The following is a 22494-nucleotide window of genomic DNA, read 5'->3' as shown; positions in this document are numbered from 1 at the left end:
AATCTGTTTTCTAAATAATAATAAAACAAAGCCTTTTTGATCTTCACATTTTGTTTCTGCAGCTAACGTTGTCTAAAGTTTCTTCTGCATGACTATGCTTCTATACAAAAAATTGACATCTAAAATGTTATCTGTGTGGCAAAGAGATATTCCATACCATAGAACATCATGCTCAGTATATAAACTGGGGGGAGTTGGCTGGGAGGGGCGGATCGCTGCTTGGGCATTGGCCAGTGCGTGAAGAGCAGTTGCATTGTGCATCACTTGTCTTTTCTTGGGTTTTATTTCCCTCTTTTTGTCATATTTGTTTTCATTACATTTATTATATTTTATTACTCTTATTACATTTTAATTTTTATTCTATATTTATACTTTATTTTAGTTATTAAACTGGTCTTATCTCAACCCATGAGTTTTACTTTTTATTCAATTCTTCCCATCCCACTGGAAGAGGGGAGGAGTAAGCAAGCAGCTGCATGGTGCTTAGTTTCTGCGGGCTTAAACCATGACACTCAGTTACAAAGGAAGCCTCAGATGTAGATGTCTAGAGCTAAGGACATAAATCCAAGCCAGTAGTCTGACATGATGAAACAGTAGTTATGCTTTTATCATAGCCTGTAATTAGATATTCCAGTACTTCAACAAAGCACTCCAGGATAAACTTGCAATATAATGACATCGAATGAAAAGATCCCAAACTGGATCCAGTGAACCTTTTAGGCCAGTAGCACTGAAATACTCCAAATTTATAAACTACCTGTAACATATAATCATATCAGGAGTAAATAGTCTCTGTACTTGTTCATTTGCTTTAGCAGTAACAACACAGGACTGGTTCTAACTCACACTAGCGTGTATCACCAGTGAGTTCCAGGAATTAAGTCAATCTATATGGTATGAAAAAGGTGGTAAGAGAAAACAGAATCAACATACAGACACCTTCTCTTCAGCTAAGAAAAATACTGCCAAATACATAAAAAATATATGTTTCAGTCTTAACAACCTTTGAAACCAACTTGAGTGCAGGACCATGCAAGTTCAAAGGTGTGACATACTCCTGGACGTGTTTAACCAAGATCTGTAACATGCTTCTTTCTTGCTCTTTTTTAAAACAATAAAATTCTATATAATATATATTTTAAATATTTAAAATAAATACCATTTAAAATACATTTCAAAATATTTAAAACATTTAAAAATCTGCATGGTGAATTTTTTTTTGTAACTTCATATGGTACCTGATTATTTTCAACAAATTTCAAAATCACGGGGCAACATTTATCAAAGCTGATCCTAAATTTCATCCTCTTGAGGCAGACACATCCATCATTCAAGGGGGTAGATTAACAATCTCATTTAATGCAGTTTCACAGAATCATCTAGGTTGGAAAAGACTTTGAAGATCATCTAGTTCAACCATTAACCTAACACTGACAGTTCCCAACTACACCATATCCCTCAGCGCTATGTCAACCCGACTCTTAAACACCTCCAGGGATGGGGACTCCACCACTGCCCTGGGCAGCCCATTCCAATGCCTAACAACCTGTTCTGTAAAGAAATGCTTCCTAATATCCAGTCTAAACCTTCCTGCAATCATTGTGAGTCACTAGCCCCTTCTTCCAAAGGCTGTCAACTCTCCTTTTCTCTCTGAGTTATAGCCAAATCTCCCTATTTAGCCAGGGAGGGGATTTTCCTGTGTCCTTGAGCAGGGACCAGTTTCCAGCCTCCCCCATCTCTTAGGTCCCCTCCTTCTGCCTGGAAGCAAGAAGGTGAGGGATTACCTGCCTCTTTTGAAGCCTCCATTTGCTCCTTTTGCTTCAGGGGTGCTAAGGTGCTACTTCACCAATCAATTTCCCTTTCACACTCCCTAATACTTCTTTCAACCTCTTCTTTGAGTCCAGGCTGAGCAGGTCACCCAGCTGATGGCAGTGCACACAGGTGCTGTCACTGCTGCCCTCCGGCAGGATTGACAGGCTCAGGCACTCCCTGCAGCCCGGGACCTGGACTGCTGCATGTTTGCGTGGCAGCTTCGTCTGGGTCGCCACGTTCTTTATGGTGGTGGCTTTAACACGAGTGGAGATCATGGTTCAGCCTACTCGTGGAGGATGATGGGATGACAACTAGCTCAGATAAGCTCTAGACCCAGGAGATGGACTGTGCCCTGTCCGCTTGCCCTGCCTGTGCCAACTGACGTGCCACACCTTGTTTGCCCATCTTGGTCACTTGCGCTCCCTGGAGGCTGCTCTTGCATGTGAGGAGTGTTGGGTGTCATCACTCCTGTCTCTGCCCACTCTGAGTCACTACTGCTCTCGTTGGCAGCTCACTCTTCCTGCTCAGGGGCCGGGGGAGGCAGCTTGAGGCTCTCCCTCTTCCCTGGGCTTCTGTCTTCTTGGCTTGCAGTTTTGCCACCGGGTTTTTGATGCTTTCAGAAGGGTCCCCCAGAGCCCCTCTCCTCAGCATCTCAACAGCGGTTTCCACACCTCTGTCTAAAGAGATGTTTAAAGAAGATGAGTCTTGAAATTAGAGAAGGCACTGCTCTAACTCTTGTTACTTAGAATTAGGGTAAGTTTACACTGCTCACATACAGACAATTTGGAATTGAAAAGAGTTGTAGCAGAGAACGTGAACAAGGAGCTGCAGCTTTTGTTGCTAGTTGGGAGACACCTGGAGATTCTGTGACGCTGCTACATCAGGCAAGTAAAGCATGACCACATTACACATATTAAAGATGTTCCAAGAACAACAAAGGAAAGCTATTAGTCTACATTCCATCTTTTGGTCTGCTCCCACTGAAGTAAGTGGGCCACTGAAAGAAAGTCCTGTGGAGTAGTTAGTTTTTAAAGGAAGTTTGAAATTTCAAGACAACAACTGAAGATCAGAAGAGAACCTAGTTCCAATTTTGACATTTACTTTTGTCAAAATTGAATTAATATAGCTGAGTCCATAAAGAAAAAAAGAGGTTGGCTCTCACACATGGACTCTCTAATGCTGTTGCCTAGAAAAGTCCCCTACTACCGTTATTTCCAAGTTACTCCTTCAGCAAAATTGGAATGTGAGCCTACAAAACCCTCCCTGTTCACATCACCACGCTTTCCACTTGCGCAAGCTGTCACTAGCAGCAATACAGCTCAGGCATGTCTACACAGCCCAATGTTGACAAACACAAGCTCATTTTCCCTGTATGCTCATTGGCTTTGAACCAGCTGCATTAGTTCAGTAGCTCGCACACAGCTTATCGGCTCAAGCACAGCCCTGTGTGAACACAGCTACACAGCCTCCCAGCCAGACATGGCTTGAGTCCAAGGAGCTTGGAGCACAGGCGAAGAGTGTGGATCTGTCTAAAGCACTCTTACCATGGCAGATGGATGGAGTTACACACAAAGAAACAGATTGCATTTGCTCCATTTATAGGATGTACTTGTCATCCAGAAGACAAGATATACTGAGGTCATCATTAAAAAGAAGATGGTTGCTTACCACTGCCACACAATAAAATACAACAGCTCTTTTTCTATGTATTGAAATCTGAGACTACTGAAAGACACCACCATGTTGTAAATATCGGCCATGAATATTTTTTACAGCTCACTGCCACATATTTGTATTCCAGTAGATGCTAAGTTTATAATTCCCTTTGCAAAGTTTAGCATTTCCAGGTTCCTTTTTAAACTCTGGGTCTTGATCTGTATTGTCTAGATACCACTCTAGATTACAGAAATCTAATCTTTTAAAACATGAATGTATTTTTATTAACAAGCTGTGCATTCCTATTTCTAGGCTCTTTAAAGAGAGTATCTGCTGAAATTCAGACAACATCCGGGATCTGTGGTATGCTCCAACAGATCACGCTCTCAGCTATCAAAGGACTGCTGTGGAGGTCACCTCTGTTGGCAGGCTACATTCAGTCTACTACGCCAGAAACTGGTGTCAGCTCAGTGAAACATCCTATCCAGTACCACCCTGTTACTTGTTCCCTTACTAAGCCTTGCAGGGAATATTGCAGTTTTCCTCAGTAACCATGTCTGAAGACTCCAGCCCATTCAGCCACTGTAAAAGAGCAGAAGTAGGAGCAAAGATTTCACCCCTACATCCTGCAATTACACTGATAATATGGTGCTTTGTCCCTTAGCTGTGTTGGCTATATAGATCACTAGCAGGCACACAAAAAGGATTCTAAAAACGTAACAAAAGTGTTATTCAGGCGAGTACATTGCTACAACTCATTTCTTTTCGATATTTTGTTGTAATAACTTGGAATTATATGCAAAATTGGTTTAGTAGATTTTATTAGCAATATATCCAGTTTGACTGGATGCCTTTCCTGAAGTGTATTGCCCCTTCTCCCTCCCCTCCCTACTCCCACCCCCAAATTCTGAATTACAGTATTATAATTTGCACACTGGTATTTTGACTGTGCTACCACTGTAATTTAGGTGTCTGACGTGTCAATGTCATATTCTTGCACCAAGCAAGACTGTCAGTAATGCTGTACTACAATATATTAGCTATGCATAACACCTCCTCTATTCCAAATTTCAAAACACTTAAAAAGATAAATTAAAAGTCTACATGAGTGACTTACCTTTGCATTCAGAGGGCACACAGACAGTGCACTCCTAAAAAGCTGTTCTTCTGACCTCCACTGACTGCTGCGGAGTGCACAGCGCATAACATTTATCAACAAGATTCCAAGTACTGCCACAGCAAGAATTTTCTTAAGGAAAGAGAGAGAAGTTAAGAAACAAACCATGCAGTTAAAGCACTTCATCATCAACTTTACTGATTTTTTGATGGTACCTTTTTCTTGGCTTGCTTACTCAAGAGACTAAATCCATATGTAAACAGAATACAATAGCCAATACTGGGGAGGTAGATGACTCTCTCTGCAATAACAAATCCTACTCTGAAGAACAGATTACTTGCAGGAAGAAAAGGGATAATAAGAAATCCAAGTCCCAGTGTAAGAATTCTGCAAACAAGAAACAAATTCTCCAATTAACCACAAATCTTAACAAAAGTACCTTTCTACTTAACATAGAAATTTTAAACATTGTAGAAGGATGTGTGTATGGAACAGGGCATTCAAAAGCAGCCTTTGAGAGTTACTAACAAAATCAGATTAAATTTCAGTGAGGTTTTGACACTTCATTCCATCAGATACTTTTGAAATCCTAGCTATAATTTCCAGAAGAGCAATGCTCCTGCTTCCAGGCCAGAAAATAGCCCTATTACCCATTAATTACATAATCCCTATTTACAATACACAAGCAGGAAAAGTAATGGTAAAAGCTACCTGTCTATTTTCGGAACTAGTAAGACAGTAACAGGGGGAAAATTCAGGTCACTGTTGAAGAAGAAACTTAGGTACACATCCTAGTGAGACAGTATTTCCTTTCCTATCAAATACATCAATAGTAGACTCCATTCTGGTTAACCACTTGGAAGTTAGTAATGTATGTTCATTCTACATTTAGCAGAGAGAGGCACTTCTTGAGGGCAGTTTGTGTTCCTTGTTTTAGGTACCTATGTGAGGATGAATAATCCTCAGCAGGTAACTCTTCAGGGACTATACAGAGCTTAGACAACTGAGACTAGGTACCTTACTTTTACAGAGCTGACATAAGAGAATAAGAACCCTAGGTCTGTGTCAGGTGCTTGTTATAAAGGTCACAGGCATGATAGTTTTCTACTCTCATTTATTACAAATAAATCTCTATACTGTAACACAGATGTGTCCTCTTACTCTTTTATCATCCTCAAGAGTCCTAGGTCTTCACTATAGTTTCTGCCTTTACTTTTTACTAAAAATCTGTTCAGAAATATAGACTTGGTGAGTGTGTTTTTACTAGAACATATGATGTGACTTGTAGCAAGAATTCCACCCCTCTCCAAAATGACTTTATTTGTGCAAATGAGTATAGGAACAGCAGAAAGAAAGGCAGGTGGGATGTTAACATTTGAGCGGATGGGGGGGAAGAGATGAAATTACAGAATACCACAGAAAAGAAAAAGAAAATATTCAACACTGAACAAAAGAATGACCTTGCTCTGATTGAGCTGTTGAAAAATTTTAAAGAACTGAAAAATTAATTATACATAAAATTAATGGGAACAGAACCTGAAAAGTTAAACAGAAGCCCTTAGTGAGAGAACAGTTTACAATAAATTTTTTAGTTCCTTTGGGTAAAGTACAAGTTGTTCCCTCGGTAGATACTATGCGTCAGCGTTTTACTTTTTCATTCTATGGCCATAGCCAGCATTTCTATCTCGTTTCAAGGGACATCTCCTCTCTCTTTAATTATTAGGAGAAGATTAAATGAGATGATGACTTGTAAGAATGAGGAACAACAACATACATCATTTCCTACTCTGCTCTGAGCACATATTACTTTTTACCACCTACAGTGTTAAGGATCACAAAATGCCATTTCAGAAGAAAAATAAAGCAGCCATCCACTCCTCCTCCAACTCTGTTTCCCACTAGTCAATGTACAGTGATGGGCCCAAATTGCGATAAAACCGTAATGACAGCTATAAATATTTATTTGAACTGCATTTGCAAGACACTGGTTGCACTGAATTGTTAAAATTATCAGTAGTAGATTTAACAAAATAATACTGTACTCAAGTTGGCCAGGCATTTAAAATTCATCACTGTCTCTTACCTTCTCTTATGGCTGTCTTCTGAGCACAGAGCTTGGCATATCAGACCAATTAGGCAGAACCAAAGTGCTGCTAGTGCAATTATCCTCCAGTCACTGACGGATTTAATGAGGGGTATGCAGCCCATTGACCAATCAAAACACAGCCACCAGGGACACAACAGCAGCCATGCATTCAATGAATAGTAGTAATTATAGTTTATAGCCTGTCAGTCAAAAAGAAAACAAACATTTATTTGATACTAAACTTAAGAGGGGGGAGCAACTCCAGTTCTTCTCTCTGCTATCATTTCCCTTATCACAAAATATGTCTCATACAATAGAGGCTTGAAATACTGTTAAGACTACAACTAGTTACATATCCATTTATTTTACAGCTGTAAAATTAATTTTAATTTTTTTTTTAAACATATCTAGGTGGCTCTCCTATTCAGAGAAGGGAAACATAATTCTGCGCTGTCGAACCAATATCCACACATGAAGAAAATATTGTCCTACAATAGGAGAAAATGTCAAGACAGCACCCACTGTCTTCACTCTTCATTCTCCATCTCCAGAAAGAGCTTTAATGCAGTCAGAGATATAAAGCCAAGACATACTCCAAGTGCACCAGACCAGAACTTGATGCTATTTTCTTCAATTGTGAAAGAAAGGATGAAAAGTCAAACACAGTATGTGGAAAAGGGCTAAAACCCAACAAAAGCTAAATTCTTGCATGCATGGGAAAAATAGTGAGTACATGGAAATGTACTTTAATGTGTGCAGTACATGCTAAATTGAATACAAAGAGCATACAAGGTATACTATTTTAAAAATTGCAGAAAATCATCACAGTATCACATATCTTGAAATGTAAAGACTGCCCACTTTATTGTTTCTCTGAAGCACAGAAAAGAAAATCCAATTTGATGACACAGACAAATGTTCTGAGCTGGCCAGAAAAAAGCAGCTTCATAACTTACTCTCACAAACAGACTGTCTGCAAACGAAGCTGGGTTGTCTACTTCAGTGAAAGCCGGTGGCCCTGTGCCCATAATCCTCCAGCGTATATAAAGTATACTGGCCCCTCCAGACATCAGAAGAGTTATCCTGAAAAGCAGCCCCTTTCTTAACAGCCCAGCATTCTACAGGGAAGAAAGAAAAAAATCCCTCATATAAAACCCATTATTTTGTTCTCTTCTCCACTACATTCACATCCTTTTCACCACTGTCTCAGAGAGAAGCAGCTATTCCTGTGCATTTTTGCTATTAGAGTTGACATTTTTATTATTTTTGCAGTTACTAGAAAGCTCTCAAACATTACTATGCTTTCATTGACTAATTGCAAAATACCTTTTGCAAACATTTTCATTTCCTTTTCAATCCGAAAACTTTTGTTCAAGAAGTCTCTCATCTACAAATCTTCAGTAATTCTATAGCTGATGTAATTTTACACGGCAACTTGCGACAGAGAATTTGAGCAGAATACAGCCTTTAGTATATGGCATATTAAATTGATATATATTTTTTTTTAAATGGAGGATGGTTACTTTGTGAACTTTGTTTTAAATAGCTATATCCAGTTGACTGCTTATCATGGAAAGTTTTTGTCCACTTAGGTCTCTTTAGAGGTAGAATTAATTACATGTATACAACAAGCAAACTGCATAGTTAGAAACTGGGAGGAAGTAGGAATCGAATTAAAATTTCCACAATCACTAATGTGATTAAAAAGCTGTTAACAAACAGGCACTCAAATCACTTTTGTCAGGCTAAAATTACCCAAGATCTACAAAAAATTGCGTTTTATCTACATTAACTCCATTGATTTACATAGCATACTTTACAGTATACACTTTAGGGTCTAAAGAAGTCAATTCACACAAAACATAGAGAAGTGACATCATAGAAGATAAATTTGACAGACTTTTCCATTTTTTCCTCCATGAAGGATAACACATATCCGCCAAGCACACATCAGCTTCATAAATGAAAAGAAAACCAATGCATACTGTAGAGGTTCTTCAAGCTTCACCAGTAGAGACTGGAAACAGAATCATCAGTAATTGTAATGATATCCCTGTCACAGCTTTGAGATGTAAATCCAAGCTTCCATACCCAGTTAGCAAATGATAACTATGGATTTTTACATGGAAGAGTTGACAGGATCCTAAAAAATATGGTCATGTGATCTCCAGTATTAGCTTTCCTTTATTCCCGCCTTCCTCCCTTAGCCTGCTCTGCTTCTATTACCTTTAAAAACCTACTGATAGTTATACATGATCAATTCTATGTCTTCTGTGGGAACTGGCACACTGATTATTATTACCTATTGTTGCAATATCCTGATTAGCAAGCACCACCATAATTATTTAGAAGATTGATATTAGTTACTTCTGAAGACTTAAAAAAAAATGTAGGCTTACTGCACAAAGACAGACATCCAACAGCACCCTGACTGAACATATTTATTCTCCAAAATTATGAAAGAGTCAAGTTTAAAAGCAATATTCAGATGGGTTTTTAATATTTGTAGCCAACAATGGAGTCATCATAAAAATTTAACTGAATGCCTAAGGATAAAGAAGTTTGTAATGTTGATTTTACATAAGTTAGCCTTTGTGCTCAAATAGTTACTTCTAACTTACACATGACAGTAACCAAAGTCACTACAATTAGGATTATAGGAAAACCATTCCTAAAAACTGCTTTTGGAAGAGAATTGTGGTATGAAGGAGGACAATATAGTGACAATTTGTAACTGCCTTATAACAAATTAACCACATATCCCAGGCTTCATTTCTTTTAACAGTACATGCAGCTTCTTAAAGGCCAGATTTCACAAATCACCACAAAATCTCTTAGTAGGCAGAATTTTAAAAGCAGAAGAAGTGTTAACGTATTATCTTTGATTTAGAGTTAACTGAAATCTGGCATGAAATTGAAACCTGTCTCAATCAAGAAGAAAAAAAATCTGCAAGTAGGAAAATTTAAGATCTGTCTTTCAACAAAACAAAACAAATGTTAGGTACAGAAACCTGTTCTGCTCTTTTCATGGAAGTGTAGGTGTCAGGAGCTAAAATGAATTACTTATATTAAAACAAGAAAAAAAAGACACATTTCATGTTTTCTACAACCACAGCTGTTTAAAAGTCACAAAATGGAAGCATGATGCTTTGAGCTTTTCATGTTTCAAGAGTAATGCTCCAAAAAGGTTTAACTCTGACACATTTCACAAAATCACAGAATGATTTGGGTTGGAAGGGACCTCTAAACATCATCTAATTCCAAGCCCCTCTGCCATGGGCAGGGACATCTTCCACTAGACCAGGTTGCTCAAAGCCCCGTCCAACCTGGCCTTGAACACTGCCAGGGTGGGGGCAGCCACAGCTTCTATGGGAAACCTGTTCCAGTTTCTCACCACCCTCATTATAAAGAATTTATTACTGGTCAAACACTGGAACAGGCTTCCTAGAGAGGTGGTTGATGCCCCAAGCCTGTCAGTGTTTAAGAGGCTTTTAGTTAGCCCTGAAGTAGCCAGGCAGTTGGACTAGATGATCACTGTAGGTCCCTTCCAGCTGAAAAGGTTGTATTCCATTTTATTCAATCTAAATCTACTCTCTTTCCGTTTAAAACCATTGCTCCTTGTCCTATCCCTACAGGCCCTGGTAAAAAGTCTCTCTCCATCTTTCTTGTAAGTCCCTTTTATATATAGAAAGGCCGCAATAAGATCTCCTGGAGCCTTCTCTTCTCCAGGCTTAATAATCCCCACTCTCTCAGCCTGTTGTCACAAGGGAGGTGCTCCAGCCCCCTGACCATTTTTATCACCCTCCTCTGGACCCGCTCTAACAGGTCCATCCATGTCTTCCATCCACCCCAGAGCCAAACACAGTACTCCAGGTGGAATCTCACAAGAGTGGAGTGGAGGGGAGGAATCACCTCTTTTCACCTGCTGGCCATGCTTCTTTTTATGCAGCCCAGGATATGGTTGGCTTTCTGGGATGCAAGCTCACATTGCAGGGTCATATCCAATTTTTCATCCCCCACTATTCCCAAGTTCTTCTCTGCAGGGCTGATCTCAATCTGTTCATCCCCCAGACTGTACTAATATTGGGGACTGCCCTGACCCAGGTGCAATGCACTTGGCCTTGTTGAACTTCATAAGGTTCACATTGTCCTACTTCTCAAGTCTGTCAGGGTCACTCTGGATGGTATCCCTTCCCTAAACTGCACCACACAGCTTGGTGTTGTTGGCAAACTTGCTGAGGATGCACTCAATCACACTATCTATGTCACCGATGAAGATTTTAAATAGTATTGGTCTGAGTGTGGACCCTTGAGGACACCACTCATCACAGTTTCCACTTGGACATTGAGCCATTGACTGTAATTCTTTGGATGCAGACATCCAGCCAATTCATTATCCATCTAACAGTCCATCAGTCAAACTCATATCTCTCCATTTAAGTGGCAAAAATGCTGTGGGGGATCATATCAAAGGCCTTACAGAAATCCAGCTAGATGACAGCAGCAGCTCTTCTCTTGTACACTGATGCAATCACTTTATCATAGGCCACTAGATTAGTCAGGCATGATCTGCCCTTGGTGAAGCAACATTGGCTGTCCCTAATCTCCTCCCTGTTTTTCATACATTTTGACATAACTTCCAGGAGGATTTGTTCCATGATCTTACCAGGCACTGATGTGCAGCTGACTGGCCACTTATTCCCAGGGTACTCCTTATTACCTTTTATTTCCATCACGTTAATTCTGAACTGGCTCTGCTTTAGTCCACTACAGCTCCAAACTCTTTCCTTGTCATATGCTAGTCGATGTTACTCTCATTATATAGCAAAATTCTCCAGCATTCCTATTTGTTGCCTGAAATACTCCTGCACCCCTCACTTAGCTGTTCTTGGTCAAATCTACTGTTTCAGTTCTAGAGATTTCACTTTCACTGATTTCCTCCTGAAATTCCTCCCTTAGCTCTTTACAAAAGAATTTAAAAGCCCCAAGGACTTGTGCTACTCAGAAGCACGAGCAAGACTTCTCTACAGTGAAACCACTGATTGATGCAAAGAACAATGAATATTCCTTTGCCTTGCTGAACCTTAAATGGGAGGGGCAAATGATTTAATTGTTGAACAGTAGTGATGTTCCAGTAGGCTGTTGGTCTATTTGGCTGCTATCAATCATTCACTTGAGGCTGTTTGTTTCTGTGATTTGTATGCCAGTGCAAATACTAGGTGCCAGATTCCACTTGAGCCAATACTAGATAAAGTGATATCAACAATAGTAAGAAATTCTATCCTTAGCAACTATCAGTGCTTACATAGTTTTTATTTTAAACTCCCAAGCTACTAGGAACTGTCTCCTGTTTGGTAATTTGTATTCTGAAAAAAACCAGCATAATACTTTCGTAGGATTGGCAAAGTAGACATAATATTTTTTAATGTACTTTTTCAAATGTCTAACTATCTCATTTGAGAAGCTGAATAAATCTCTCTCTTTACTCTGACCAAACTGTGTTAAACAACCATTTCAGGTGTCTGTCTACTGACCCTGAAGAACTTGTTGCATCAAGCAGTCAGCTCTTGCACATCATATTTTTAACATACTGTTGAGAGAAGCGTGGAATGGATTTCACTACCCAGTGCAATTCTAATGCTATCCCATTACTACTCATGTTGCTGCAAAGATGTCAGCACATTGATTTACTAGGCTGACTGAAAATACCTCTATGGGCTTTTTTAATTCTCAACAACAAAACTGTCAGAAATTGTACTTTATCTTTTAGTATATGACTGACTGAATGGCCAGAATAACAAAACTTCTGAGGACTCACCTCCAGTGACTTGTCCTTATGTAGTAACTTTTGAATAAGCTCCAAAACATTTAGCTTGTTAATCACCAGTGCATCAAACACTGCATTCAAACCCTAAGCAACCAAGAGAAAAAAATAAGATCATAAGATGGAGCAGCTAACCACAACTATTTTTTTATTTACATACATCTTAAATTCCACTTCTACCATGAGTTATTGCACATCTTATTTCTGATTCCAAACAAGTAGAGAAGATATGTTGGTAGTAATGATGGCAGAATGGTAAATTGAGAACCTGAGCTCAGATGAGTAGAATATCCTGTTACTGTAATGGGGATTTTCCTGCTACATGGAATAGCCTTTTGGCTTTTCCTGCTACATGGAATAGCTACATGGAATAGCCCATATACCGGCAAGTTAGACCCCATATGCATGGTCTCAACAGTATTCTGCGCTTTGTCTTCTTTCCCCAAAGTTCTGCAGTGTAAATGCTGTGTAAATGGTCAAACGGTAAATTTCTTTAAGCCTTCTACTTATTTTTTGCTGTGCAGCATGGTATCTTTTGACTCACAGTTCAGAAATACTATTTTTAAATTACATAAATTGTCACAACAAACAAACAAAGGCTCAGAAAGATTTAACAGAGGTATCAGGCTTGCCTTTCTTGAAATTACACCAATATACACAGTGAAAGTTGCTGGAAAAAAAAATAATGTAGTTCTATGTGACATCAACCACTATACATAAAACTAGAGCATATTCAGTGCTTTGCAGGACTATACTTGCACACGCTACTCCCAAGCAAGCAACTAAAATGCACCCAAAGGTAATTCTGTTGAGGTGACCAGCAAAATCCAACTTTAACATTTTCCCTTCAATGTTTCAGCAATCACCAACCATGACAATCCTTGAATATTTAGCCTATATTGTAATAACTTCGGAAATTACCTCAGTGTTCTAAAGACTAAACAGAAAAAAGACAGTAAAAATAGTTCCATGTGAGGCAAAGATTTAGTACACTGGGAGACCACAGGTCTCTTTCTAACAGTCAAAGGGAAAAGACAGAAGATAGGTTAGAGAGTGGTGTGATTCCATGTTGAAAGGCTGCCTGGCAGTTAGAAGTCTTTTGGCTCACTTGCATGGAAAGCAAGAATCCTGCCAAAAAATACATTCAGCCTACAAGTAATCTTTAAATGTCTGATTTATACCTTCATCCCCCTGACCCATGCCTCTCAGCACAACAATAAACATAATCGTCCAAGCAATGCAACAGCAAACAAATAAAAAACCCAGATCCAGTAAAAATTCTGTGTCTGCCAGCTCACATAATTACTTCATACCACTAAAGGAAATGATCACACCATGTTTTAAGATAATTCCTTATGTTTTCCTTACAAACACCTTTGAAAAATACATCACTCTACAAACATCTATCCAAAAATAATGTCTTAAAGCAAGTTTTTTGTAATTTCCTCTGTTTTTTCCTAGCAAGGACAAGAGGGCCCTTGCTGCAAAGAATTCTTCTGATTCTGTTGCTTTATGTCAGTTGAAGCTATAAATCAAATTTCTTTACAAAGATATATGGCTATATAAAAAGTAAGAATCACAGATGTAGCATTTCAGGTGGCTGATTTGGTCACCCAAAACAGAATGCCTTCACTGAAGTAATAAAAAGCAAGAGCACAGTGAACATGAACAGTAATTATATCTATTTGCATTGTCAGATCCTTAAATAAGGGACAGGAGGAAGAGATTCAGTATTAGAAATGCATAAACAATGACCCTACTTCTAACTGTTCACAAAAGCAAGAGGATGGAGCTTATAAAAATGCTCTCCCCCAGTTACAGCTTTGTTCGTAAGCCTTCAACGGGAGGTTTGTAGTTCTGCTATGTCAACAATTACATTCAAAAAACAAGGCCAACGAATGTGATATGCATTGAAACTAATACTGTAAATCTTTTAAATTTTGCAAAAAAATGAACAGATATATGCAACCTGCTTACAAAAGATAAAATGAAGAATTCCAACAGATTGTCAGGGATACAATCAAGACAGATCTACTAGAATACTGCTTTTTGTCAACATTAACTAGTTTCCTATACAGAACAAAAAGGTGTGCATGTAATTAGCTGTGGAGAAGATTCATCTCTGTAGGCTTTATAACTGCACCTGACAGATGCTGAGGTCAAAATTCAGTCAATAAGAGGATTCTTACCAGTATTGTAATTCCTTGTTCTTTGCACAGCATGGCTACTGCACCTAGGATAACACTCACCAGCACCCAGAATATAGAAAAATTATGTCCTTCCTTATCTGTCAAGATAAAGCATGCCATCACATTAGGTTTATACATTTAAAGGTAAAGTTAGAAATCTAAACTAGAATTAGAATTTTAAAAATAGACAGCATTTAATCTCACAATCTTTTCTATCAGTCAAGGTCTGGATACACAGACTTAAAAAGCATAGGACACCTCCTGCAATATGCTGGCATTTGTCCCTTTATTGAAGTCAGTTTCTAGCCTCAGAGACATTAGAAATCTTCCTATTTGTTAGACGTTTTAGCCAGATTAATTAGGATGGCAGAAGCTTCACACAAGTTTCCACAATTCATGATCTGCAAAGGTTAATCTCCAATATTTAGACACATTTATCATCTTTAGCTAGAGCTCTATCATTGCTCGCCACTCTCTTCCAAGCTACCATAAGAACAAGAAATTCTTTCTAACGGTTACACATGAAGTATCACACACGCAAACTGTTTTAACTGTAGTCTAATCTACAAAGGCACAATGAGCTCCTTCTCCAGGGCTACTGCATTTAGCAAGTACCTCATGTCATTTCATTAGCACTGCAATGGAATGCCACGGAGCTCAAAAATTTCAGCATCTGAGCAGAGAAGCAGTTAGTTCTTGCACTCAGGAAGCAGTTTTACAGCAGGGTGAGGAACTCTGGGGTTAAGAGATCAAGAGTAACTACAGCTTCTACTCAAAGAAAGAGTCTTTAAAGACTGCACCATGTAGCTGATTTTGGGTACTACAAGCAGGCATTTCTGAGATTAATATAACAATAAGCCCTACTTCAGCCAAGGTACTGTCACACACACAGTACATGGGCACTTCACATAAAAACCTATCTGTCGCAACCTCTACTCCACAGGTGCAAGCAACAGAGGGAAGCACTCTGCCCATTGAGAGGCAGTTTCTTGATTCGAGCAACATGGCCTCTACAGGCATCACAAGAATCAATCTTTAACTTGGCACGTGAAAAAACAAAGTTAAACTCTACATTCATTGACTGAATCCCTTTCTTACTTTCCTTGATCTCTAGAGCAGTTCTTCCCTACTGCTAATGCAGGTTTGACCCTCAGTACTTAAACAGAACTGCAATAATGGTCTATGGAAATGATAAATGGAAGAATTAAGATTAATTTCACCAGAAGGCACTGACACCTAAACTAGTATGCTAGGCTTCCTTTCTGACAGGTTGAGAGAAGAGGATGCCTTTAGGGATTAAGTTACCTAATTAAATGTAGTCCACCTTTCGAAGAAGTAGATCTCTCTCTTCACTGATTATAAACAGAAACTAATATACTAGCTCAGATGTTTTTCAGTCAGATGCAAACCATAACCACAGGTGTAAAAAGGACCTGCTGACATTGGTCTGCTCATTCATTTTGAAGCAGACTAAGAGGAAGTCAGGTAAAACCACTAGAAGGCCTGCATGGAAGAAAAAGGAGCTCCTGGACAAGCTCAATCATAAAAAGGAAGCCTACAGAGGGTGGAAGCAAGGACAGATAATCTGGGAGGAATACAGAGAAAGTGCCCGAGCAGCCAGGGATCAGGTTAAGAACGCCAAGGCCCTAAGAGAATTAAACGTGGCCAGGGATGTCAAGGCAAACAAGAAAAGCATTTACAGGTATGTTGGTGATAAAAGGAAGACTAGGGAAAGATTTCCCTCTCCAGAAGGAAACGGGAAACCTGCTTACCTGGGATATGGAGAAGGCTGAGGCAGTCCATGACTTTTTTCCCCTCAGTCTTCCCCAACAAGGGCTCCAGCCACACTGCCCAAGTCACAGAAGACAAAGGCAGGGACTGGGACAATGAAGAACCACCCACTGTAGGAGAAGATCAGGTTTGAGACCATCTAAGGAACCTGAAGGTGCACAAGTCCATGGGGCCTGATGAGTTGCATCCATGGGTCCTGAGGAAACTGGCAGATGAAGTGGCTAAGCCACTGTCCATCATACCTGAGAAGCCGTGGCAGTCCAGCAAAGTTCTCACTGACTGGAAAAGGGCAAATATAACCCCCATTTTTTAAAAGGGGAAAAAGGAAGACCCAGGGAAACACGGGCCAGTCAGTCTCAACTCTGTGCCCAGCAAGATCCTGGAGCAGATCTTCCCAATAACTATGCTAAGGCAGATGGAAAATAAGGAGGTGATTGGTGACAGCCAACATGGATGCACTGAGGGCAAATCGTGCCTGACAAATTTGGTGGCCTTCCACAGTGGGGTTACACTGTTGGAGAACAAGGGAAGAGCAACTGATGTCATCTAGCTGGACTTGTGAAAAGCATTCGACACTGTTCCTCACAACATCCTTGTCTCTAAATGGGAGACACATGGATTTGATGGATGGATCACCCAGTGGATAAGGAATTGGCTGGACGGTCACACTCAAACACTTGTGGTCGATGGCTCGATATCCAAGTGGAGAGCAGTGACAAGTGGTGTTCCTCAGGGGTTGGTATTGGGAGCGGCACTGTTTAACGTCTTTGTTGGTGACACGGACAGTGGGATTGAGTGCACCCTCAGCAAGTTTGCTGATGACACCAAGCTGTGTGGTGCGGTTGACATGCTGGAAGGAAGGGATGTGCCATTCAGAGGGACCTTGACAAGCTTGAAAGGTGGGTCTGCAAAAACCTCATGAAGTTCAACAGGGCCAGGTACAAGGTCCTGCACATAGGCTGAGGCAATCCCAAGCACAAATACAGGCTGGGAGATGAGTGGATTGAGAGCAGTCCTGCAGAGAAGGACTTGGGCGTACTGGTGGACAGAAAACCGAATATGAGCCAGCAATGTACATTTGCAGCCCAGAAAGCCACCATATCCTGCGCTGCATCAAGAGAAGTGTGGCCAGCAGGTTGAGGGAGGCGATTCTCCTCCTCTACTCCACTCTTGTGAGACCCCACCTGCAGTACTGTGTCCAGCTCTGGGGTCCCCAACATAAGAAAGACATTGACCTGTTGGAGCTGGTCCAGAGGAGGGACATGAAGATGATAAGAGGGCCGGAGCACCTCCCTTTTGAGGACAGGCTAAGAGAGTTGGGGTTGTTCAGCCAGGAAAAGGGAAGGGTCCAGGGAAGACCTTATAGCAGCCTCCCAGTACTTAAAAGAGGGCCTACAGGAAGGATAGGGAGGGACTCTTTATCAGGGATTGCAGTGATAGGATGAGGGGTAATGGTTTTAAACTGAAAAAGCATAAATTTAGATTAGATATAAGGAAGAAATTCTTTACTGTGAGGGTGGTGAGACACTGTAATAGGTTGCCCAGAGAAACTGTGGCTGCCCCCTCCCTGGCAGTGTTCAAGGCCAGGCTGGACGAGGCTTTGAGCAACCTGACCCAGTGGAATGTGTCCCTGCCCATGGCAGGGGGTTGGGACTAAATGATCTTTAAGGTCCCTTCCAATCCAAACCATTCTATGATACTTCTATTGTGGCATAGATCAGAAGTCTTCATAAAAATATGTGGAAGAACATGTTTTGATGTTGGTTCTAGCAGTCCTTTCTTACCTAAGATTATAGCTTCAGAGTGGATGCTAAGATGTTTGAGATTGATCACTGCAATACCTAGTGAGCAGTTGTTCCTTTTCCCTCTGCTCCAAATTATGTCCTCACAGGTGAGGTGAGACTTAACATCAGAGGTGCAGATGTTGTAAAGTTAAAATAAAGCTTTCTGAATGAAAGAAGTCATACACAACAATACTAAAAACACGGAAATACAAAATACAGAATGACTAAAATAAAGAAAATTGCAACAATTAAAAAAATGCAATGAGGAGTCTCCAGCTCAATCAATTATACAGAAGAACAACTGAGGAGTACAATTCATGGAGGAAGTGGCTTCAAAATTCATTCTAAGATTATTGCTAAGAATAAAAGGAATCTGTCCTACATGCATCCCTTGAAGGAACTCTTGAGCTCTTCAGACTCTGCAATACAACACTGTTCAGCCAGTTCTTGAAATTTTTGAATTTTTTCTGTTTTTTAAAAAAAATGTAGAAATAAAGTAGCTGAGAGAATGCAAAGATGGGAGGCAAAGTAATTTACTGTGTTCACAAAATGACAGTCATTCTTAGTGAGTGTAAAAGGGAGAACAGTGAACAAAGCCAATGAACTTCACTAAGTTTACTGAAATATACTTTCTTTTCCTGAGAGACTTCTTCCCATAATAAATTTCTGGCAGAAGGAAGTCAGGACAACTAAGTACTTCCCAGAGAAGCAGTATTCAGTACACAAATACAAACTATCTTATCATGGAAGACAGTGGGAAGCATATATGATAAGAGACCAAGTGAAAATTCACAAATGCTTTGATGATTTGAAACATAAGAGCAGTAGGAAAAAATGGAACTAGGTCAAATTATCAAGGACACGTTTAGCACCAGCAGACTCATACAGAAACAAGTTCAGACAGGTTACAACACAAATTGAGAAAAGGTAATTTAAGTAAAGAATAAACGCCACAATTCCATAGATATTTTAGTAAGAAGAAGAGCAGCAAGGAAGGACTTATTCCAATACTGAGTTGGAAGGAAAATGGACAATGCCAAGAAAACAGAAGCTTTCTATGCCTTTTTGCTTCATTTTTTCAGAGGTCAGCTGCAATCAGATGGCAAGCACAACACAAACAGAAAGGAAGCAAAAACAAAAGGAAAAACAGTGAACTACAAGACACAGACTTTATAGAGAACTTAATCTGTTTTAAATTACAATTGGTTAAATTCACTCCAACAGGTCCTATACAACCCAGAGCAATCTCAACTGTTATCTCTGAGAAGTCATAAAAAACATAAGAATCCACAAGTTTGAAATAAAATAAAACAATGCCTACATGCCTACTTTTAAAGAGGAAGAAGGATACAAAAGGATAAGATAAAGAAACAAAGCTAAGCTGACTGGTCAAAATTACTCAGAAAAAAACCCCACTTAGGCAAAATATTTTCTAGGTGACCCTCTGAAATATAAAAGGATGTGATTGTTTGCCACAAACATATTTTAGCCATTTATATTAAACTAGGTATAATTTCTGACTTGGACAGAAGAAAAAAGGGCCTTCCCAATGAAAGTAAACCTGTACACATCCTATACCTTGACTTTACAAAGGCATGAGAATACCAAGGGAGACAGTGTGAAATATGCCAGAAAAAATATGGGCTGCATGAAGTTGTTATAGACTGGGTACAAATAACAGCTGGAAGACTACACTAGGAGTAATAGAAACCTCATTGTTAAAAATGCAAAGATACATTCTGGATTAGGTCTTTCCTTTGTCTGGTTCTAACAGATAATTTTAAAAATTTGGTTGGAATTTTTAAGGAATAAGGAATATGCGAATTAAGTCCAGAGGTGCTGCCAGGCTGCAATGGCCAGGAAGCATACTAAGGACGATTTAGAATTCCATTGACAAACTGGAGAAATGGTCTACCAAAAGAAAAAAAAAAAAAAAAAAAAAAAATCAAATGCCATTCCATAGGCACACATTCAAAGCTTGCAGAAACAGATTTGCTTCTTATGAAGTCCAAGTCTCAGACACCAGGAACATCTCAGCATGTCAAGTGCAGCCAGGCTTAAGCATGGACTCTCAAAGATGGTAAAAGAATGCAGCAAAAGAGAAATAATAAGGGACCCACAATGGGCATCTTATGGAAGACAGTATCAAAGGCCTGGACTTCAGTAAAGCCTTTGACACAGTCTCCCATAAGATTCTCATAGTGAAGTTGTTGATGTACAGGCTGGATGTGCAGACAGTGAGGTGGACTGAAAACTGGCTGAATGGCTGGGTCCAGAGGGTGGTGATCACACTGCACAAAGTCTAATTTGAGGCCAGTAATTATCAGTGTACCCCAGGGGTCAATACTGGATCCAATCCTGTTCAACATCTTCATTAATGATCTGGATGATGGGGCAGAGTGCACCCTCAACAAGTTTGCAGGTAACACAAGACTGGGAGGAGTGGCTGATGTGTCAGAAGGTTATGGTGCCATCCAGAGGGGGCCTTGACAGGCTGGAGAAATGGGCTGGCAGAAACCTCATGCAGTTCAACAAGGGGAAGAGGAACAAACAGCTGGAGAGGAACAAACCCAGGCCAGGTACCAGTACATGCTGGGGGCCACCCAGCTGGAAAGCAGCTTGGCAGAAAAGCACCTGAGGGTCCTGGTAACACCAAGTTGAACAACAGCCAGCAATGTGCCCTTGTAGGAAAGAGGACTAATGGTATCCTGGGCTGCAATAGACAAAATATTGCCAGCAGGCCAAGGTAGAAGATCCCTCTCCTTTACTCTGCATTGATGAGGCCACATCTGGAGTACTGTGTCCAGTTCTGGGCTCCCCGGTACACAAGAGCCACAGACATGCTTGAGTGAGGCCAACAAAGGGCCAGTAAGATAAAGGGACTGAAGCATGTCCCCCTGTGAGGAAGGGCTGAGAGAGCTGGGATTGTTCTGACTGGAAAAGAGAAGGCTCAATGGGGATCTCATCAATGTACATAAACACCTGCAAGAAGGGTGCAAAGAGGACACAGACAGGCTCTTTTCAGTGGTGCCCAGTAACAGGACCAGAGAAAATGCACACAAACTGAAACACAAAAGGTGCTGTCTGAACATCAGGAAACACTTTTTTACTGGGAGTGTGACAGAGCACTGGCACAGGTTGCACAGATGTTGTGAAGCCTCCATCCTTGGAGATACTCTAAAGTCATCTGGACATGGTCCTGGACAACGGGCTCAAAGTGACCTTGCTTGAGCAGGTTAGCACAGGTGACATCCAGAGGTCCCTTTCAACCTCAACCATTTTGTGATTCATATATAGAATAGTAATTTTATGAAAATTCATCATTGAATTAATTCATCAAAGAGAAAGAATTTCAGTTATGAAACATTTTCTCTTGTGCTTGTTCCTGGGTCAACACACACAACACCTCCCGCCCCCCTCAACTGCAGAAATCTCAGTAAAGTAGACTGGAAAAAGGTACAAAAGACTGTCATTCAGCAATGCCTTCAATTTTCTTTTTTTTTTTTTTAACAGTGATTCGAAAATGAAGAGCACTGCATAAGTGCTAATTATTATTATGAGATACACACAAGCCAACAGAAGTAATCAGTCTAACAAAGCACATTCCTCTAATACGGCACTGCTTCCCACCAGAAAAATCTTGTGTCAGAATATGAAACCAATCTTTAGTTGGCACCTGTGCCTGGTTGAAACTGGTACACCATATTGTGTGTGGGCATTGTGCCACTCTAACAGATGGACAAAATTGTAAGCATGCCAAAGAAACAGAGTACTTTTTTTTTTTTTTTTAAGCCTGAAAAATATAGTGTTTCTATACAAAACCAAAAAGCGTTGCTCAGATGGTCCTTCTTTAGGAGTCCATTAAGTCTGAAAGTTGAGGGGATTCAGTGAAATACCTACATAAACCATAAACAAGCCATAAGGGCTCCTCCACTAGAGTGCTAGACTGAAGTATAAGCATTCCTATAGCAAGGATGTATACACAGTGTTTTCACAGCATGCGGGAGGGGAACCTCAATCCATCCAGTTCCTACCAGTTTGATTCCACTTCCAGCAATAGATGCCCAGAGCCTGGAGAGGGATCACAGGTCAGCAGGAGAACACCTGAAGAGCAGCACAAAGGAATTCCAGCCACTCCAGCCAGGAAATCAGCTTCATCAGGAGCCCAATTTAAATGCCTCTATGCAGACTCACAGGGAGTAAACAAGAGGAGCTAGAGACATGCACACACCTGC

General features: G+C 40.2%; 1 protein-coding gene across 4 annotated transcripts in view; it reads right to left on the bottom strand.

Annotated features, from left to right (window-relative positions):
• Nucleotides 1-22494, bottom strand: part of TMTC4 (transmembrane O-mannosyltransferase targeting cadherins 4) — a 63932-nt gene that overhangs the window by 16620 nt on the left and 24818 nt on the right. For all 4 annotated transcript variants that reach the window (XM_074910908.1, XM_074910918.1, XM_074910927.1 and 1 more), the window contains 6 exons: nucleotides 14685-14782; nucleotides 12490-12582; nucleotides 7628-7789; nucleotides 6669-6871; nucleotides 4801-4972; nucleotides 4586-4717 (listed from right to left, as the gene is read on the bottom strand). In XM_074910908.1, the coding sequence (XP_074767009.1) occupies nucleotides 4586-4717; nucleotides 4801-4972; nucleotides 6669-6871; nucleotides 7628-7789; nucleotides 12490-12582; nucleotides 14685-14782 (860 nt within the window). The remainder of the gene's footprint in view (nucleotides 1-4585; nucleotides 4718-4800; nucleotides 4973-6668; nucleotides 6872-7627; nucleotides 7790-12489; nucleotides 12583-14684; nucleotides 14783-22494) is intronic.

Source organism: Athene noctua, chromosome 1 (assembly GCF_965140245.1).
Source record: "Athene noctua chromosome 1, bAthNoc1.hap1.1, whole genome shotgun sequence".
In the NCBI taxonomy this organism is placed as follows: Eukaryota; Metazoa; Chordata; class Aves; order Strigiformes; family Strigidae; genus Athene; species Athene noctua.
The sequence above is the reverse complement of the archived record's forward strand: the minus strand, read 5'-3'. Positions and strand labels throughout refer to the sequence as shown.